The sequence below is a fragment of the Oncorhynchus nerka genome, linkage group LG9a (assembly GCF_034236695.1).
Source record: "Oncorhynchus nerka isolate Pitt River linkage group LG9a, Oner_Uvic_2.0, whole genome shotgun sequence".
In the NCBI taxonomy this organism is placed as follows: domain Eukaryota; kingdom Metazoa; phylum Chordata; class Actinopteri; order Salmoniformes; family Salmonidae; genus Oncorhynchus; species Oncorhynchus nerka.
Window position 1 is genome coordinate 53908347 of NC_088404.1, and position 20773 is coordinate 53929119.

Below are 20773 nucleotides of genomic sequence, written 5' to 3' on the forward strand. Positions count from 1 at the left end.
GGCAGCTGCAGAGAAGTACTTGGGTGTATGAGGTTTAACTGCAGAATAGTTACAAGCTGTGTTGAGCGATAGTATCCTGTCGTCCCAGTAGTGGAAACGGGTGTAGGGTTAGTTGAGGGGGGCAATTTTTCTACGAAGTTTAATATAGTCACACTCTGGAACAGTAGGTGTAAACAGCGCTAGATAAGCTGAATTGATGAATAGGGAGGCCGTGGCCGGCATCACACGCCAGTACAGTAGGTGGTGGTGTATAGACCTCACGGTTGCGATCCGCCAATACAAGTTTAAGAAGAAGAAAAACATTGCCGTGCTCAACTTTCGCGGTTGCACAACAAAACAACTATCAAAGGACAAAGAACTTGACAGCTGGTTATAACTCAAATGATCAATAAGTAAGTAACTGTATTTTAAGACCGCAACACTTCTTACACTATTCTTAATCGATATTGCGGTTGGCTGTAATGTGAAGTGTACTTAGTTACGTTGTAACGAAGTATAGGCTGCAGTGGTCTGCGTTGTAATATGTATTGCCACGCTAAATAATTAACGTTAGGCACTGAGGCGAGGTTGTCACAGTGTACACAGTAGAGTTCATTGAAAAGCGGCACACTTTCTTGACAGGAACATACACGAACCATTCGTGACAGACCGCTTCCAAAGCGTATTTCCAAACGATTAAAAAAAAAAAAATGTTAACAAACATTCGTGGCTATTTTGACTTCTGTTTCAGTGTTCGACAATTTCCTTGCTTTCCTCTTGTGTAATGTAGGTAGATCACTTCCTCTCAGACTGGCTCTTACAAAAAAGATTGCCGTTTTGAAACTGCAGTAACCGCAGTCAACTGTGGTATTTTGAATGCAGTGATTGCAGATTAACTGCAGTTAACTGCACTTGAAATGCAGTTATACTGCAAAACAAACTTGTTTCTCACAAGTGAAGCATAGCTTGTGCACTCTGCAAACAATGTGTCCACTCAGGCAATGAGAACGGGAAGACTGGAATAATACATTTGAATGCCTTAAAAATAATTACCTTAACCAAAGTAGCAAACATTGTAGATTAGAATTGATAGGAATTAGCGGTAAATGTACTACTGGTGATATATGTAATGGGGAATTGTTATACAGTCCTTTCGGAAAGTTTTCAGACCCATTTACTTTTTCCACATTTTGTTACATTACAGCCTCATTCTAAAATTTGATTTAAATGATTTTTCCCCTCATCAATCTACACACAATACTCCATAATGACCATGCTAATTTATTATAAATAAAAACTGAAATACCTTATATACATAAGTATTCAGACCCTTTGCTATGAGACTCGAAATTGAGCTCAGGTGCATCCTGTTTCCATTGATCTTCCTTGAAATGTTTCTACAACTTGATTTGAGTCCACATGTGGTAAATTCAATTGATTGGACATGACTTGGAAAGGCACACAACTGTTTTAAATATGGTCCCTGTGCATGTCAGAGCATTTCTATAGCATTGAAGGTCCCCCAAAACACAGTAGCCTCCATCATTCTTAAATGGAAGAAGTTTGTAACCACCAAGACTCTTCCTAGAGCTGGCCGCCCGGCCAAACTGAGCAGTCCCGCCGCTGCTACTTATTTTAGGGCTCCTGAGTGGCGCAGCAGTCTAAGGCACTGCATCTCAGTGTGAGAGGCATCACTACAGACCCTGGTTAGAATCCAGGCTGTATCACATCCGGCCATGATTGGGAGTCCCATATCGCGGTGCACAATTGGTCCGTTGTAGGCCGTCATTGTAAATAAGATTTTGTTCTTAAACTGACTTGCCTAGTTAAATAAAGGTACAAATATATATAAATAAATAATTGGGGGAAGAGGACCTTTGTCAGGGAGGTGACCAAAAACCCGATGGTCACTCTGACATACCTCCAGAGTTCCTCTGAGGAGATGGGAGAACCTCCCTGAAGGACAACCATCTCTGCAGCATTCCACCAATCAGGCCTTTATGGTAGAGTGGCCAGACCGGAGCCACTCCTCAGTAAAAGGCACATGACAGCCCACTTGGAGTTTGCCAAAAGGCACCTAAAGGACTCTCAGACCATGGAAAAACAAGATTCTCTGGTCTGATGAAACCAAGATTTAACTCTTTGGCCTGATTGTCAAGTGTCACATCTGGAGGAAACCTGGCAACAACCCTATGAAGCATGGTGGTGGCAGCATCATGCTGTGGGGATGTTTTTCAGCGGCAGGGACTTGGAGAATAGTCAGGCTAGAGGGAAAGATGAACGTAGCAAAGTACAGAGAGATCCTTGTTGAAAACCTGTTCCAGAGTGCTCAGAACCTCAAACTGGGGTGAAGGTTCACCTTCCAACAGGACAATGACCCTAAGCACACAACCAAGACAACACAGGAGTGGCTTCGGGACAAGTCTCTGAATGTCCTTGAGTGGCTTAGCTAGAGCCCGGACCTGAACCCGGTTGAACATTTCTGGAGAGACTTGAAAATAGCTGTGCAACGACGCTCTCCATCCAACCTGACAGAGCTTGAGCGGATCTACAGAGAAGAATGGGAGAAACTCCCCAAATACAGGTGTGCCAAGCTTGTAGCGTCATACACAAGAGGACTCCGCTGTAATCACTGCCAAAGGTGGTTCAACAAAGCACTGAGTAAAGGGTCTGAATACTTATGTAAATGTGATATTTCAGTCGTTTTTTTCAATACATTAGCAAAAATGTCTAAAAACCTGTTTTGAATTCATGGGGTATTGTGTGTAGATTGAGATCTTTCTATGCATGTGTTTTTATTATATATATATATATAAAACAATTTTAGAATAAGGCTATAATGTAACAACATTTTGAAAAAGTCAAGGGGTCTGAATACTTTCCGACTGCACTGTACACTAACAATCAAATGCAAACAATTCACACAATGAAGTTATGAAACCATGAATAAAGAGAGTCATGAGATTGAATGACCCAGAGGGCATCTTTGTTTGTACAGTAATTATTTGTCATGCATTCCTCAAAGCCTCATGTATTGTCTGTCCTCTGCAGTACTGCCCCTTCAGAGTGAGGGAGTGTTGGGATATGGAGAACTTGTGGGTTTTGGCTATTTTTGTGATTGGTGGCCGAGGATGAGGAATGAGGTATTGGCATTCGTCTTCGACAGGTTCAGTCCTCCAGTCTAACCCAGACTATTGAACATAATCATTAACAGTTTATTTAATGATTTAGAGGCTTTGCTGATAACCAACTGATCACCTGCACTGACAGGCTCTTCAGTCGCCGTGCACTGATAGTAACTGTTAGGCTATATGACTCACTAGGCATATGATGGCATACTTTGTGTTTTCATAGTAAACACGTCTATGCTGGCTTCAAAATTCACAAGTAAATGGCAAGTGGCAGACGACAATACTCTGACTGTGCCTGTCTTCGCAGTCTTCTTCACTCCCTGTATGAAAAGTAAACAGCCTAAATGGACAGTATGTGGCTCCTCCTATTTGCAGAGACATTTCCTGTGTCATCGGGCCTGTTCTCACTGAGTGTGATAGAGGCTTTTTGTGAGCGCTCCGCTAATGATTTCACCCCTATCATAAACTGTGCGGCCTGACTTTCTACAGGATACGGTCTCAAAGGTTAAAGGCCTTTTATTGGGGCCGCCCAAATTTGGGTGGCGGAAGTGACTCACTGTCAGATGGTGGGTTGGGCGATGCCAAAGGGAGATGGGGACGTGTTCAATCAGGCCTTTTGGTTTGTTAGTCATAGGCGTCAAAGGACGCAGTGCCTTTTTTTTGAATGAAGAATCCGAGAAACATTTGATGGCGAGGCAAAGGGATGACTGAAGCACAGTGAGGAACAGAGGATTGGAGATGAGAAACAAGGCTAGTGTTGTGCCGACAGACAGACAATGGGCTTAACACTCAAAACTCCTGACAAACTTGACCAGTTAAGGGCATTGCTAGTCAGCCATCAACACTAGGTGCTCAACCGTCATAGAGCTGGGATGATAAACCGCGGGCGAACTGTTCACCACGATAAGTAGAAATGTAAAGTTTGAAATGAAATAAGTTTGCTAATATGCTGATTTGATTATTAATGGGACAAATTGACCTCTAGTACCGGTAAACTAGTAGTAGTTTAAAGAATAATAAATAAAGCAGTGGTGCACATTCATGTTATAAACGTGTCGTTTTGATTTATCGTTATCGCTTCAGTAGTCCGATCTTCCCAGTCACTCAATACCAAATAGCCTTACTACTGTGTGTCTAGGGAGGATGGCGGCGTCGACTGTCTTTACACTGTTGTTGTAGCTGCGTATTTATGAGTTTGTTTATTTCCCCGAGTGTGTTTCCCTGACCTCGGGTGGCCAAGATGGGCTTCCACATGGTTTAGTGTGGCCTGTCAACGCCTTCGAGGAGAGCGAGGAGTTATGCTTGTTTGCCGTTACTAGAGTAGGCCTCTGCACCCAATATGCTCTCTACCGGCCACCCTCCTCGCTCCGCGTCCTCTTATGCCTCTTCCCCTTTCAACACACTGAGTAAAGGGCAGGCTATTCTGGGGACCAGACTTACCCATGTTCACACGTTTTGTGTGACGAAGTTGATATGCGTGTGGACACGAGCTGTCTGTGCTAGCATTCTATAGCGTGATATAGTATATTGTGAAATTAGTTGTCTGTCCTGGGAGTGTGACTGGGATCTGACAATTTTTTTGAGTCTGTTCCCAACTACCAAGGCCCTATCGGTCATGGCCTTGTGTAGGAAGTGCCTTATGAGCCTCTTGGCTGGCTTCTGTGAGCGGTGATATGATCTGGGCTAGGCTGGCTGTTTCTGGAGATTTTCCCAGGAAGTCAGCTGTTTTGTTTGGTGGGCGGGGAAGGGCATTGCTAAAAGAGACAGGAACCAGTTCTGGCAGGCTACTGACTGAGGACAAGTCCTCCTCTTGGTTATGTTTTAATTTACACTCAAGTCCACTGTTTAAAAAAAAATGTAAAACCCTGGTATTTACGAGATACAAGCCAAAATGTTTGATTACCTGAGTTGTATTTTTGGGGGTTAGTGTAGTCATTGAATTCTGTCATTGGAGGGAAATATTGTTGGCTAAAGATGCAGGTGACTGTGAGCCTTTTCAGAGGTTTTGCAGACTCCCTTGAAGTGAATACTATGGTATTTCTTCAAATTTGTCAGTGTATTTGTATTAATTTAACCTTTTATTTTTACTAGGCAAGTCAGTTAAGAACGTATTGTTATTTACAATGACGGCCTACCAAAAGGCCACGAGAGGCAACACTACATAAAGAGAGATCTAAGACAACAACATAGTATGGCAGCAACACATGACAACAACATGGCAGCAGCACAACATGGAAGCAGCACAACACATGACCACACAGCATGGCAGCAGGACAACATGGCAGCAGCACAACATGGCAGCAGCACAACACATGACAACAACATGGCAGCAGAACAACATGGCAGCAGCACAACACATGACCACACAGAATGGCAGCAGCACAACACATGACAACAACATGGCAGCAGCACATGGCAGCAGCACAACACATGACCACACAGCATGGCAGCAGCACAACATGGCAGCAGCACAACATGGAAGCAGCACAACATGGAAGCAGCACAAAACAGGGTACAAACATTTTTGGGCACAGACAACAGCACAAAGGACAAGAAGGTAGAGACAACCATACATCACGCAGGCAGCCACAACTGTCAGTAAGAATGTCCACGATTGAGTCTTCGAATGAAGAGATAAAGAGATAAAACTGTCCCGTTTGAGTCGCTAGCTGCAGGGAACTGAAAAGACTGAAAAGTGTAATTCCGTTACTGTGGAATTGCCCAAACACATTGAGTGTAGAGAGACGAGGCAGCATTATTAGACAGCCTGCTGACGTTGTAACAAGCACTGAGCCATGTCTCTACAGGGTTTTATCTTTTACATGTTCTGTACCATAGTAGTGCCATTATCTGCTTCTGCCTTTCTGTGTTGTCCTCCTGTAGGTGGTGACTGATGGTGAGACTGTGGAGGAACCTTTTGTGAACCGCTCATCTCATCCTCCTCAGGCCAGAGTGATGCCACTTTTCAGAATGAGACCGCTCTCCTGACACAGGGAGGTTACTCCTTCCCCAACTCGGGCTCTGTCCTCTACCTACCTCACCCCTGACTACTTACCTCACCCCAAGTCAACATCCTAGAGCTTGCTTCCTAACCCATGAGAACCCTCCCCTCGAATTACTACCTCAGCACTTTCCTCTATGTAAACCTGGTGCTCCCAGACCACCGTCTCCACCCTCCTGAGTCTTTCCCCTCACCAATTCATTACACCTTCATCAACCCCTGAGGGGCATTTTAAAAAGGCATTACCAGTGCCTACTCCCCGTTGTCGGTAAGGTGATCTGAGCCTTCCCTCTTATTACCTCACACCCTCCTACTGTGTACTGGCACGCAAAGATGCGCCGGAACTTCGAGTGGCAGATGTTTGAGTGACGTCCCCACTCTCTCAATGTCAGAGCCTGGAGGAGAGGGGTGGGGCCAGAGTGGGAATCCCACGTCTGTGTTTGCCTATGAAGGTCATCAAGGCCCAGAGGAAGGAGGCATGAAGAATGAGGGAGAGATGCGAAAAGGAGAGGAGGAGGGGCAGGGAAAAGAGGAGGATGAGGATTACGACTCGGTAAGTGGGTGCATGAAGATGGCGAGAAAGAGGCCCTTTCCCAATTCGTCTTTACTTGATTCCTTGCTTCCTCTTTCCTCGCCACCTCCTCAAACCGCATTGGAGATAAAGATCCAAGGTCCCTCTCCTCAGACCTTCTCCTTCAATGCATTTTGAGAAGGAGGTGAGGAGAGATGACCGGACAGAGGAAAGATGGAAAATTGGCTTAGGCTTCACCTCGCACAAGTAATCACATCATGTACAGCACATTACAAACAGTAAGATGCGGAGTGACCTCTTTCCCTTCCTCTCTGTTCGCCCAGCCTCCAGAGAGGCAGATCGTGGTGGGCATCTGCTCCATGATGAAGAAGTCCAAGTCCAAGCCCATGACCCAGATCATGGAAAGGCTGTGTAAGTTTGAGTACATCACCGTGGTCATCTTCCCCGAGGAGGTCATCCTCAACGAGCCCGTGGACAAATGGCCCCTGTGCGACTGCCTCGTCTCCTTCCACTCCAAAGGTACAAACGAACGTACGTATGTGCACCCACCGCATACGATTACGTGCATCAGGTACTGGCGTGCGCACGCCCATTGCACAGATTAACGTGTATAATGTATATGCACGCCAATGTACAGTAAGTATACACTGAATACAATCTGTACATACCCAACACAGTCATTCCCGTCTTGCTCATGTTTAGTCATAGTGTACGTCTGACTTGTCCTGGTTTAAATTGGGTACATCTTAGGAGAAGGATCAGAAAGGGAAAATAAACATGGGGAAATGGAAATATATTTAGGACACCAGTATACAGACCAATGGAATGACAATGTAATGGTTGAGGAATTTTCTTCCATTTCCTGTAATAACGTGGTTGTGTTCTGTGTATATGAATGCGTGTATGGGGGGTGGCTTCGTAGGTTTCCCATTGGACAAAGCGGTAGAGTACGCCAACCTCAGAAACCCACTTCTCATCAATGACCTGAACATGCAGTACTACATACAAGACAGGTATACCGGGGAACACACACGCTCAACTTCCTGCTCCTACTTTGTCTCCGAGTCTGTTGACTTGCTCCGTCAGTAAACGTTTTGTCTCATGTCCCCTTCAGGAGGGAGGTGTATCGTATCTTGCAGGAGGAGGGGATTGACCTTCCTCGTTACGCTGTGTTAACCCGAGACCCAGACAGACCTGAAGGTGAGTGTTACAACACAACTAGTCTCTTGTGACAGACTGTTACCGTTTAAATCGATCAGCTGGCTCGTGTGGACACACGTTTTGCTTCTGGGAGCCAAGATGAGAAAATTAACAAACTTAAAACCCTTTGTCTGTAAATGTAGTTGTAACTGGTTCCAACACTCTCACTAAAGCATACTTATCAAAGTCCACTCGCACAGTCAAATAAGAAATTGATGTGCATTGCGAGCAAATACGGCTCTGGGTAGTTGGCTCACAGTGGGAAGGCACTGAGTTCCTGACGCCTATTGCCGTGGTGCGCAAAGGAAATCTTTTGAAATTCACATTCATTGCGTGTTGGGAAGAAAAGTGCAATCATCTCCTTGAAAATGAAGATGAGGGGCTCAATCCAACCCGTGTTGCAGTATTTACGCGGTAGCTCATTTTTCCAATGGTCAAATTTACACCGATTGCTCTTGGGCACTGTAATAAAAAAACTACTACCGGGGCGAAGCCTAGCACAGGTATGCTTGAACTTCCCGTGGTAGAGGTGTGTGGGCACGGGATGAATATTGTAAATAAAGGATTTGAAAAATAAAAATGATACTCCCAACCATTGAACTATCAGACCCCTGTTTTAGTGGACTGTCACCCGATCAGTCGGTGGTTCGGGAAAAATATGCCGATATGTCTAAGAATATAAACGTATAATCCTCGAAGCATACATGTACCCCCCTCCCCTCCGTAAAAGCGCAGCTGCGTATGAAAAGGCAAGCAAGAACGTTGAATTTGGCCGTACACGGAAATGTGCCTTACTGGCTTTTTAAACATTTAGTGTAACGTCAGTAGTCTAGTCAAGGAAGCATCATGCAAAGAATATATATTTGCTTACTCCGCTAACCGGGACCATTGCCAAATAAGGCATGCTGTCACCTGCTTTCATAGTAAACCTTGAGGTGGTACCACCCAGCACATCTAGAAGGGGGTGTATTTCATACCGTCTTGAGATGACGTAGAGGAACTTTCTCAAGGTGCCTCTACGTCACGATTTCAGTGGAGTTGATGCGCCAGGGGCAAAAAGAGCTAGATGTACTACTAAAATACCCAAATTATAGCACTTTTGCAACAAACTGTCAAAACGAAGACCAGAATTGACGGGTTCACAAAAGGTTGGCGACCGCTGCTTTAAAGGGTTGCAATAGTTGTAGGCCTATTCTATTGAAGATGAAGGCTATGAACATGAACACCTGCCCAATCCTTTCGGATCTAAATTGCGCCTATGAGTAGGGTTTTATAGTCCAATTTGGAATGGGGCATTCATTCAAGTGTGCTTTTTTAGACCCTGATTGAACTCTGTCTCTAAATGACTGCTGTGTGTGTGTCTGCCTCCCAGAATGTAACCTGGTCGAGGGGGAGGATCATGTGGAGGTGAACGGGGAGGTGTTCCCCAAGCCCTTTGTGGAGAAGCCCGTGTGCGCAGAGGACCACAATGTCTACATCTACTACCCCACCTCAGCTGGAGGGGGCAGCCAGAGACTCTTCAGAAAGGTACTGAGGGACTAGGGCGATACAGTTGGCTTCAAATGGGTCATGCTGTTGAAACGATAGCGGAAGCTTTAGGAGCCATGCCGTGCAGAAAGGTCTGATACTCATTTATACCCACTCGGTACTCCAACTTTTAGCCCTCCATTTGAAATATTGTAGCTGCACTTGATTGGTCTTGCCTGACCGAATGAAACCCATGGAAATCGTCCCAAAAGTGCAAACCCCGCCCATCTGTCAGGCGGAATCAAGCGCTCTCATAAGTATATGAATGATCCCCTCTCTCCTGTAGATAGGGAGCCGCAGCAGTGTGTACTCCCCAGAGAGCTGTGTGAGGAAGACTGGCTCCTACATATACGAGGAGTTCATGCCAACGGACGGCACTGATGTCAAGGTATCATCTTAAGTGTGTGCTGGTGTGCGAGCCGTGTCTTCTCGTCTCCTGCTTGGACCTGTTTAGATGTAACAAATGATTTCCTGAATCATACCATGGCAATAGCAGTGTGAATGACTTCATAACATGATTCTTATTTTTGTTCTATTGCGTGGCCGTGATCATAGGCTGGCGACATCATCTGAAAATGTTAGTGGCAGCACGAGGGGGGGAAATGTTAGTGGCAGCACGAGGGGGAAATGTTAGTGGCAGCACGAGGGGGGAAATGTTAGTGGCAGCACGAGGGGGGGAAATGTTAGTGGCAGCACGAGGGGGGGAAATGTTAGTGGCAGCACGAGGGGGGGAAATGTTAGTCTGGAGCCCTACTGTATTTCTTTATTTAACTCGGCAAGTTTGTTAAGAACAAATTCTTATTTTCAATGACGTCCTAGGAACAGTGGGTTAACTGCCTTGTTCAGGGGCAGAACGACAGATTTTTACCTTGTCACCTCGGGGATTCGATCTTGCTACCTTCCGGTTACTAGTCCAACGCTCTAACCACTAGGTTACTTGCCACCCCATGGTAGGCCAACATCATTTTTTAAAGCGAAAACAAGTGCACAATAAACAATGATCTCAGGGGAAATAGGCCTATGGGAGTTTTTCAAATGCTCGGGAGCTGAGAATACTGGTATAGCCTATCCAGAGACCAAAAAGGTGTTTGATGCAAATCAAAGAAATGATTCATACCCAATGATGTACTGCCCGTAAGGGCGGAGTACTGCTAGTCTGTGTATGATATGATATCAGGTGAACACTGGGACCTGACTGTGTGTATAATAAGATGTCGTATCAGGTGTACACAGTGGGTCCTGACTATGCCCATGCTGAGGCAAGGAAGTCCCCGGCCCTGGACGGTAAGGTGGAGCGGGACAGCGAGGGGAAGGAGATCCGCTACCCTGTCATGCTCACCGCCATGGAGAAACTGGTGGCCCGCAAGGTCTGCCTGGCCTTCAAGGTGAGGCTTTTCAACCGATCAGACCACTCTGCGTTTGTCTTCTCTCCAAATCAACCGGAAGCCTTTAAACTTCTTAAAACTATCCCGATAGTCTGAAGATGGTTCCTCTCCTCAACCTCGTCTTATTTCCTTCGTCTGCAATGATTGTGCAGGAGCCGGATAGCTGAAAGCCACTGATGTATTTTCTGATCAGTGCAGATGAATGAAAGAAGATGATGGTAGGAGCCGTCTTTAAATATTTGGGGCGATCTGACCAAATTCACATAGAAATGTGAGTTTTATAGAAAGTCATTCTCAGTCTAAGCAGTAGATCTGTGCTGTGCGCTATTCCTATGCTTTTGCGTCTTTCACTTTTGGTGTTGTACACCAGCTTCAAACAGCTGAAAATGCTATATTTCACAGTGGTTTAGATGGTACAATGATTTTCTACACTATGCATGGCTTGTTTTGTCACATAGACTGAAATTAGACAAACTATTCCAATTTTTGCAACCAGGAAATAGCCAAGTGATTTTCTGCATATTGCAACTTTAAGAAGCACTTTAATAAGCACTTGACTTGATTTGGCTACATTCAGTTTGAATGGCTGACTGACGCATTCTTCCACTCCCAGCAAACGGTGTGTGGCTTCGACCTCTTGAGAGCGAATGGCCACTCATTCGTCTGTGACGTCAATGGCTTCAGCTTTGTGAAGAACTCCATGAAGTACTATGACGACTGTGCCAAGGTCTTGGGGTAGGTGCGGCTAGCTGTCATGCTGAGGGGTCAACTATCGGTCATCCTTACAGCTTAACCCCTGATTTACACTTTGACACTCAAGGATCAGCTGGGTATCTAAAGCCATATGTCATTCCTTGAATTGGACAGGATCCAAACTCGCGCTCTATTCGTTTTCAAAACCCAAACACTGCTCTAGCTCACTCCATTGGTTGTCAGAACTCAAATACTGCTCTAGCTCACTCCATTGGTTGTCAGAACTCAAATACTGCTCTAGCTCACTCCATTGGTTGTCAGAACTCAAATACTGCTCTAGCTCACTCCATTGGTTGTCAGAACTCAAATACTGCTCTAGCTCACTCCATCGGTTGTCAGAACTCAAATATTGCTCTAGCTCACTCCATTGGTTGCCCCCCCCCCACAGGAACATGGTGATGCGAGAGCTGGCCCCTCAGTTCCACATCCCCTGGTCCATCCCCATGGAGGCTGAGGACATACCTATAGTCCCCACCACCTCAGGAACCATGTGAGTACTCTTCTCATTTTCTTCCTCCTTTCCGTCTCCTGCTTCTTTCTCCTGCTCTTCTCTCTTCTCCTGCTCTCCTCTTCCTGCTCTCCTCTTCCTGCTCTTCTCTCTCCTGCTCTTCCTGCTCTCCTCTTCCTGCTCTCCTCTTCCTGCTCTTCTCTCTCCTCCTCTTCCTGCCCTTCTCTCTCCTCCTCTTCCTGCCCTTCTCTCTCCTCCTCTTCCTGCTCTTTTCTCTCCTCTTCCTGCTCTTTTCTACTAGATGTCGTCTAACAGAGGTGGTTTAGTGAACTATACTCACGTGATGGCTAACCTCTCTTGAAACTTGAAGACTTGTGTTAGCTCCCGCAGCAAACTCACGTATTCCTAGAGGATCCTGCTTCATACCAGGTGTAACACTGTTTTCCATATCCATTTGCCTATGTTTTTTTTGTGTTTTTTAAACCCTCATCACGATTTCTCCTGACTAAATAAAGGATGAATACAATAAACAAATCAGTAATGTCACCTAGAGTTGCAAAGGGAGGGTACATTACTGGAAGCTTTCTAAGTTTACCAGTAAACTACCAGCATGTGATAACTCAAGGTTTTTGGGGGAATTTTATAACATGACTCCTAGTGGCCTTTTTGGGTACTTCAGATTATCACAGGTGTCTGGAATTATCTCTGGCCCTCTGTGTGGCCTTATCGCATGTAATATACAGTACCAGTCAACTTTGGACACCTACTCATTCTATGGTTCTTCTTTATTTTTACTGTTTTCTACTTTGTAGAATAATAGGGAAGACCTCAAATATGGAATCATGTATTAACCACAAAAGTGTTCAACAAATAGTTGGAAGAGTTGAAAGTAAAATAGTTGGAAGAGTTGTGGAATTATTTGAAAATAATGCCATTGTTAACCATATGGTCTATCCACTAGAGACTCATGGACAGTAATTGACACGGATATAAAAAATGTATACTGTGTGCGTATGTATATGTCAACTATTTTCAGCAAACTTAACGTGTAGATATTTGTATGAACTAGAGGTCGATTAAATGGGGACTATTTCAAGTTTTCATAACAATCGGAAATCGGTATTTTTGGGCGCCTATTTATTTATTTTTGTACTTTTTTACACCTTTATTTAATCGTTATTTAACTAGGCAAGTCAGTTAATAACACATTCTTATTTTCAATGACGGCCTAGGAACGGTGGGTTAACTGCCTCGTTCAGGGGCAGAAAGACAGATTTTCACCTTGTCAGCTCGGGGGATCCAATCTTGCAACCTTAACGTTAACTAGTCCAACGCAATAATGACCTGCCTCTCTCTCGTTGCACTCCACAAGGAGACTGCCTGTTATGCGAATGCAGTAAGCCAAGGTAAGTTGCTAGCTAGCATTAAACTTATCTTATAAAAAACAATCAATCATAATCACTAGTTAACTACACATGGTTGATGATATTACTAGATATTATCTAGCGTGTCCTGTGTTGCATATAATCTGACTGAACATACAAGTATCTAAGTATCTGACTGAGCGGTGGTAGGCAGAAGCAGGTGCGTAAACATTCATCCAAACAGCACTTTCGTGCGTTTTGCCAGCAGCTCTTCGTTGTGCGTCAAGCATTGCGCTGTTTATGACTTCAAACCTATCAACTCCCGAGATGTGGCTGAAGTGAAATGGCTGGCTAGTTAGCGCTCGCTAATAGTGTTTCAAACTTCACTTGCTCTGAGCCTTGGGGTGGTTGTTTCCCTTGCTCTGCATGGGTAACGCTGCTTCGATGTGGTGGCTGTTTTCGTTGTGTTGCTGGTTCGAGACCAGGGAGGAGCGAGGAGAGGGACGGAGGCTATACTGTTACACTGGCAATACTAAAGTGCCTATAAGAACATCCAATAGTCAAAGGTTAATGAAATACAAATGGTATAGAGGGAAATAGTCCTATAATAACTACAACCTAAAACTTCTTACCTGGGAATATTGAAGACTCATGTTAAAAGGAACCACCAGCTTTCATATGTTCTCATGTTCTGAGCAAGGAACTGAAACGTTAGCTTTCTTACACATTGCACTTTTACGTTCTTCTCCAACACTTTGTTTTTACTTAGATACAAATTGAATGTTTCATTATCTACTTGAGGCTAAATTGATTTTATTGATGTATTATATTAAGTTAAAATAAGTGTTAATTCAGTTGTTGTAATTGTCATTATTACAACAACAAAAAAAATACAAATTAATCGGCCGATTTAATCGGCATCGGCTTTTTTGGTCCTCCAATAATCGGCATCGGTAACGCCGTTGAAAAATCATAATCGGTCGACCTCTAGTATGAACATAAGATTCAACAACTGAGACATAAACTGAACAAGTTCCACAGACATGTGACTAATAGAAATGGAATAATGTGTCCCTGAACAAAGGGGGGGGGGGGTCAAAATCAAAAGTAACAGTCAGTATCTGGTGTGGCCACCAGCTGCATTAAGTACTGCAGTGCATCTCCTCTTCATGGACTGCACCAGATTTGCCAGTTTTTGCTGTGAGATGTTACCCCACTTTTCCACCAAGGCACCTGCAAGTTCCCAGACATTTCTGGGGGGAATGGCCCTAGCCCTCACCCTCCGATCCAACAAGTCCCAGATGTGCTCAATGGGATTGAGATCCGTGCTCTTCGCTGACCATGGCAGAACGCTGACATTCCTGTCTTGCAGGAAATCATTCTTAATTACCTACCGTCTGTAAGCTGTTAGTGTCTTAATGACCGTTCCACAAGTGCATGTTCATTAATTGTTTATTAGCATGGGAAACAGTGTTTAAATCCTTTACAATGAAGATATGTGAAGTTATTTGGATTTTTACGAATTATCGAAAGACGGGATCCTGAAAAAGGGCAGTTTCTTTTTTTGATGAATTTATGTGTATATAGGCACAGTTGAAGTCGGAAGTTTACATACACTTAGGTTGTAGTCATTAAAACTCAGTTTTTCAACCACTCCACAAATTTCTTGATAACAAACTATTGTTTTGGCAAGTCGGTGAGGACTTGACACAGATTATTTCACTTATAATTCACTGTATCATAATTCCAGTGAGTCAGAAGTTTACATGCATGAAGTCTTTAAACAGCTTGGAAAATTCCAGAAAGTTAAATAATGGCTTTAGAAGCTTCTGATAGGCTAATTGACGTCATTTGAGTCAATTGGAGATGTACCTGTGAATGTATTTCAAGGCCTACCTTCAGTGCCTTTTTGCTTGACATCATGGGAAAATCAAAAGAAATCAGCCAAGACCTCAGGAAAAAAAATTGTAGACCTCCACAAGTCTGGTTCATTCTTGGAATCAATTTCCAAAAGCTTGAAGGTACCGGGTTCATCTGTACAAACAATAGTATGCAAGTATAAACACCATGGGACCACACAGCCGTCAATACCCCTCAGGAAGGAGACGTGTTCTGTCTCCTAGAGATGAATGTACTTTGGTGTGAAAGTGCAAATCAATCGCAGTACAACAGCAAAGGACCCTGTGAAGATGTTGGAAGTAACAGGTACAAAAGTATCTATATCCACAGTAAAACAAGTCCTATATCGACATAATCTGAAGGTCCGCTCAGCAAGGAAGAAGTCACTGCTCCAAAACCACCATAAAGCCAGACTACGGTTTGCAACTGCACATGGGGACAAAGATTGTATGTTTTGGAGAAATGTCCTCTGGTCTGATGATACAAAAATAGAACTGTTTGGCCATAATGACCATCGTTATGTTTGAAGGATAAAGGGGGAGGCTTGCAAGCCGAAGAACACCATCCCAACCGTGAAGCACGGGGGTGGCAGCATCATGTTGTGGGGGTGCTTTGCTGCAAGAAGGACTGGTGCACTTCACTAAATAGATGACATCATGATGCAGGAAAATGGATATATTGAAGCAACATCTCAAGACATCAGTCAGGAAGTTAAAGCTTGGTCGCAAATGGGTCTTCCGAAATGGACAATGACCCCAAGCGTACTTCCAAAGTTGTGGCACAATGGCTTAAGGACAACAAAGTCAAGGTATTGGAGGGGCCATCACAAAGCCCTGACCTCATCCTATAGAAATGTGTGGGCAGAACTGAAAAAGCATGTGCGAGCAAGGAGGGCTACAAACCTGACTCAGTTACACCAGCTCTGTCAGGAGGAATGGGCCAAAATTCACCCAACTTATTGTGGGAAGCTTGTGGAAGGCTACCTGAAACATTTGACCCAAGTTAAACAATTTAAAGGCAATGCTACCAAATACTAATACTGACCCACTGGGAATCTGATGAAAGAAATACAAGCTGAAATAAATAATTCTCTCCACTATTATTCTGACATTTCACATTCTTAAAATAAAGTGGTGATCCTAACTGACCTAAGACAGGGATTTTTTACTAGGATTGAACGTCAGGAATTGTGAAAAACTGAGTTTAACTGTATTTGGCTAATGTGTATGTAAACTTCCGACTTCAACTGTATGTTTGTGTGTTTTTCAAGTATAAATTACTGAGTATTCCAGTAACTTTGGTAAGATATCCAAAGCTTTGCAACCTTAATGTCACCTGTCCCGCAGGATGGAGCTGCGCTGTGTCATCGCCATCATCCGCCACGGAGACCGCACCCCCAAACAGAAAATGAAGATGGAAGTCAGACACCCTCTGTGAGTCTGTACATCTTCCTGTTTCCTGCTCCCCAAATGCCCCCTCTCCCCATTCCCAGTGGATACGTCTTCATGCTCCCCAAATGCCCCCTCTCCCCATTCCCAGTGGATACGTCTTCATGCTCCCCAAATGCCCCCTCTCCCCATTCCCAGTGGATACGTCTTCATGCTCCCCAAATGCCCCCTCTCCCCATTCCCAGTGGATACGTCTTCATGCTCCCCAAATGCCCCCTCACCCCATTCCCACTGGACAGAATTTGACACACAACGTTTAATGACTTTCTGATCAACGTCATATAACAAATACAACTTGTAAATCACCTTCCCCAGTCTTGTTGTCTCTCAATGTTGTTTTCGTTGTGTCTTTTTTCAGGTTCTTTGAGCTGTTTGATAAGTACGGAGGGTACAAGTCAGGGAAACTGAAGTTGAAGAAGCCCAAACAGCTACAGGTCAGTCCAAGTATCTCTTCTTTGCCTGTAACCCAGGAACCTGCAGTGTGTTCCTCTGTTGAGGGGAACTCTATTTACGACAATATGGTAGTGCTGTGTATGGCCTCTACTTCTAATCCAGTTCGTCAATGTTTCTTCCATCTGGAAGTATTTCCTGGCCACTGTTGCCTTCGCTTGCTCTTTGTAGGGGTTAAGGCTTTGGTTGCTGTTAAGCACTTTGGCAAATTAGTTTGACTGATGTCAGTCGTGTGTGTGTGTGTGTGTGTGTGTGTGTGTGTGTGTGTGTGTGTGTGTGTGTGTGTGTGTGTGTGTGTGTGTGTGTGTAGGAGGTGCTGGACATTGCCCGGCTCCTACTGGCTGAGTTGGGGCAGCACACAGACTGTGAGATCGAGGAGAAGAAGGGTAAACTGGAGCAGCTCAAGACTGTCCTGGAGATGTGAGTGAGACACTTATGGCTGGGTTATAGGCACACACACACATCATGCCCTGATCTGTCCATTTTATCGACCATGCATAAGGTAGAAACCTCCTGTGTGTGTCTGTAGCCCAATACACAGATTGAATTAGCCTTATTCACTAAGCCCACTCCAGCCTAGTAGATTTCACATTTACTTTGTGAACACCCCCCTCCTCCATGCGTCTCTAACTTTTTTCCTCCCTATCTCTTTTCCTCCCTCCTTTCTATCTCTCCAAAGGGAATCCAGCTTGAATGACATTCAGTACGCGCCCCCCCCCCCCTGTCCCTTATAAAGGAAGAGGTTCACTCCTCCTTGTTCTCCGCACTCACTGTAACCACTGCTAGCATTAACCCCTATTCAGAATGATGAGGGATGTTATACTGCACTTAGAATCAGGGAACACTAGCCACAGCAGTGTGCGTGTGCCCGCGTGCGTTTGGGAGAGTGCTTTGTTGTCTGCAATGCATGTCGTTCTGAAAGTTGCCCTGTAATTCCTCTCACTATCCCTTCGCCCTCCTCCTCACTCTTCTCATCCTCTGTGTACTATATGTAGGCTTACTGTTTGAGCCCGTTGATAATGGTATTGGATTGCATATTAACCAGTTACCATTAGCACCTCATTGACAATAACCAAGGACAACATTCTTGGTTGGATCAAATACAAAGGCCCAGAGTCATTTCAGTATGTTTAAAATATATACAGTTAAAGTCGGAAGTTTACATACACCTTAGCCAAAGTACATTAAACTCAGTTTTTCACAATTCCTGACATTTAATCCTAGTAAATATTCCCTGTCTTAGGTCAGTTAGGATCACCACTTTTATTTTAAGAATGTGAAATGTCAGAATAATAGTTTTGCCGCAACTTTGGAAGTATGTTTGGCGTCATTGTCCATTTCGGAAGACCCATTTGCGACCAAGCTTTAACTTCCTGACTGATGTCTTGAGATGTTGCTTCAATATATCCACATAATTTTCCACCCTCATGATGCCATCTATTTTGTGAAGTGCACCAGTCCCGCCTGCAGCAAAGCATCCCCACAACATGATGCTGCCATCCCCGTGCTTCACGGTTGGGATGGTGTTCTTCGGCTTGCAAGCCTCCCACTTTATCCTCCAAACATAACAATGGCCATTATGGCCAAACAGTTCTATTTTTGTATCATCAGACCAAAGGACATTTCTCCAAAAAGTACTATCTTCGTCCCCATGTGTAGTTGCAAACCGTAGTCTGGCTTTTTTTATGGCGTTATTGGAGCAGTGGCTTCTTCCTTGCTGAGCGGCCTTTCAGGGTTATGTCAATATAGGTCTCGTTTTACTGTGGATATAGATACTTTAGTACCTGCTTCCTCCAGCATCTTCACAAAGTCCTTTGCTGTTGTTCTGGGATTGATTTGCACTTTTCGCACCAAAGTACGTTAATCTCTAGGAGGTAGAACACGTCTCCTTCCTGGGCGGTATGGCGGCTGCGTGGTCCCATGGAGTTTATACTTGCGTACTATTGTTTGTACAGATGAACGTGATACCTTCAGGCGTTTGGAAATTCCTCCCAAAGATGAACCAGACTTGTGGAGGTCTACAATTTTTTTTCTGAGGTCTTGGCTGATTTCTTTTGATTTTCCCATTATTTCAAGCAAAGAGGCACGGAGTTTGAAGGTAGGCCTTGAAATACATCCACATGTACACCTCCAATTGACTCAAATCAGAAGCTTCTAAAGCCATGACATTTACATTTAAGTCATTTAGCAGACGCTCTTATCCAGAGCGACTTACAAATTGGTGCATTCACCTTATGACATCCAGTGGAACAGTAGTGCATCTAAATCTTTTAAGGGGGGTGAGAGGGATTACTTTATCCTATCCTAGGTATTCCTTAAAGAGGTGGGGTTTCAGGTGTCTCCGGAAGGTGGTGATTGACTCCGCTGTCCTGGCGTCGTGAGGGAGTTTGTTCCACCATTGGGGGGCCAGAGCAGCGAACAGTTTTGACTGGGCTGAGCGGGAACTGTACTTCCTCAGTGGTAGGGAGGCGAGCAGGCCAGAGGTGGATGAACGCAGTGCCCTTGTTTGGGTGTAGGGCCTGATCAGAGCCTGGAGGTACTGAGGTGCCGTTCCCCTCACAGCTCCGTAGGCAAGCACCATGGTCTTGTAGCGGATGCGAGCTTCAACTGGAAGCCAGTGGAGAGAGCGGAGGAGCGGGGTGACGTGAGAGAACTTGGGAAGGTTGAACACCAGACGGGCTGCGGCGTTCTGGATGAGTTGTAGGGGTTTAATGGCACAGGCAGGGAGCCCAGCCAACAGCGAGTTGCAGTAATCCAGACGGGAGATGACAAGTGCCTGGATTAGGACCTACGCCGCTTCCTGTGTGAGGCAGGGTCGTACTCTGCGGATGTTGTAGAGCATGAACCTACAAGAACGGGCCACCGCCTTGATGTTAGTTGAGAACGACAGGGTGTTGTCCAGGATCACGCCAAGGTTCTTAGCGCTCTGGGAGGAGGACACAATGGAGTTGTCAACCGTGATGGCGAGATCATGGAACGGGCAGTCCTTCCCCGGGAGGAAGAGCAGCTCCGTCTTGCCGAGGTTCAGCTTGAGGTGGTGATCCGTCATCCACACTGATATGTCTGCCAGACATGCAGAGATGCGATTCGCCACCTGGTCATCAGAAGGGGGAAAGGAGAAGATTAATTGTGTGTCGTCTGCATAGCAATGATAGGAGAGACCATGTGAGGTTATGACAGAGCCAAGTGACTTGGTGTATAGCGAGAATAGGAGAGGGCCTAGAACAGAGCCCTGGGGACACCAGTGGTGAGAGCACGTGGTGTGGAGACGGATTCTCGCCACGCCACCTGGTAGGAGCGACCTGTCAGGTAGGACGCAATCCAAGCGTGGGCCGCGCCGGAGATGCCCAACTCGGAGAGGGTGTAGAGGAGGATCTGATGGTTCACAGTATCGAAGGCAGCCGATAGGTCTAGAAGGATGAGAGCAGAGGAGAGAGAGTTAGCTTTAGCAGTGCGGAGCGGAGCGCCTCCGTGATACAGAGAAGAGCAGTCTCAGTTGAATGACTAGTCTTGAAACCTGACTGATTTGGATCAAGAAGGTCATTCTGAGAGAGATAGCGGGAGAGCTGGCCAAGGACGGCACGTTCAAGAGTTTTGGAGAGAAAAGAAAGAAGGGATACTGGTCTGTAGTTGTTGACATCGGAGGGATCGAGTGT

At 45.0% G+C, this 20773-nt stretch overlaps 1 protein-coding gene across 17 annotated transcripts in view; it reads left to right on the forward strand.

Annotated features, from left to right (window-relative positions):
• Positions 1-282: 282 nt before the first annotated feature.
• ppip5k1b (diphosphoinositol pentakisphosphate kinase 1b) overlaps positions 283-20773 on the forward strand; it is a 68920-nt gene continuing 48429 nt past the window's right edge. For 5 of the 17 annotated variants that reach the window (XM_029668603.2, XM_029668608.2, XM_029668609.2 and 2 more), the window contains exons 1-13: positions 283-392; positions 5994-6664; positions 6967-7174; positions 7566-7656; positions 7758-7843; positions 9216-9370; positions 9657-9758; positions 10594-10755; positions 11369-11490; positions 11897-11998; positions 16566-16652; positions 17026-17101; positions 17428-17537. In XM_029668603.2, the coding sequence (XP_029524463.1) occupies positions 6497-6664; positions 6967-7174; positions 7566-7656; positions 7758-7843; positions 9216-9370; positions 9657-9758; positions 10594-10755; positions 11369-11490; positions 11897-11998; positions 16566-16652; positions 17026-17101; positions 17428-17537 (1469 nt within the window). In that variant the 5' untranslated portion in view covers positions 283-392; positions 5994-6496. The remainder of the gene's footprint in view (positions 393-5993; positions 6665-6966; positions 7175-7565; positions 7657-7757; positions 7844-9215; positions 9371-9656; positions 9759-10593; positions 10756-11368; positions 11491-11896; positions 11999-16565; positions 16653-17025; positions 17102-17427; positions 17538-20773) is intronic. The other 12 variants (XM_029668610.2, XM_029668615.2, XM_029668617.2 and 9 more) reach the window with 5 other exon arrangements.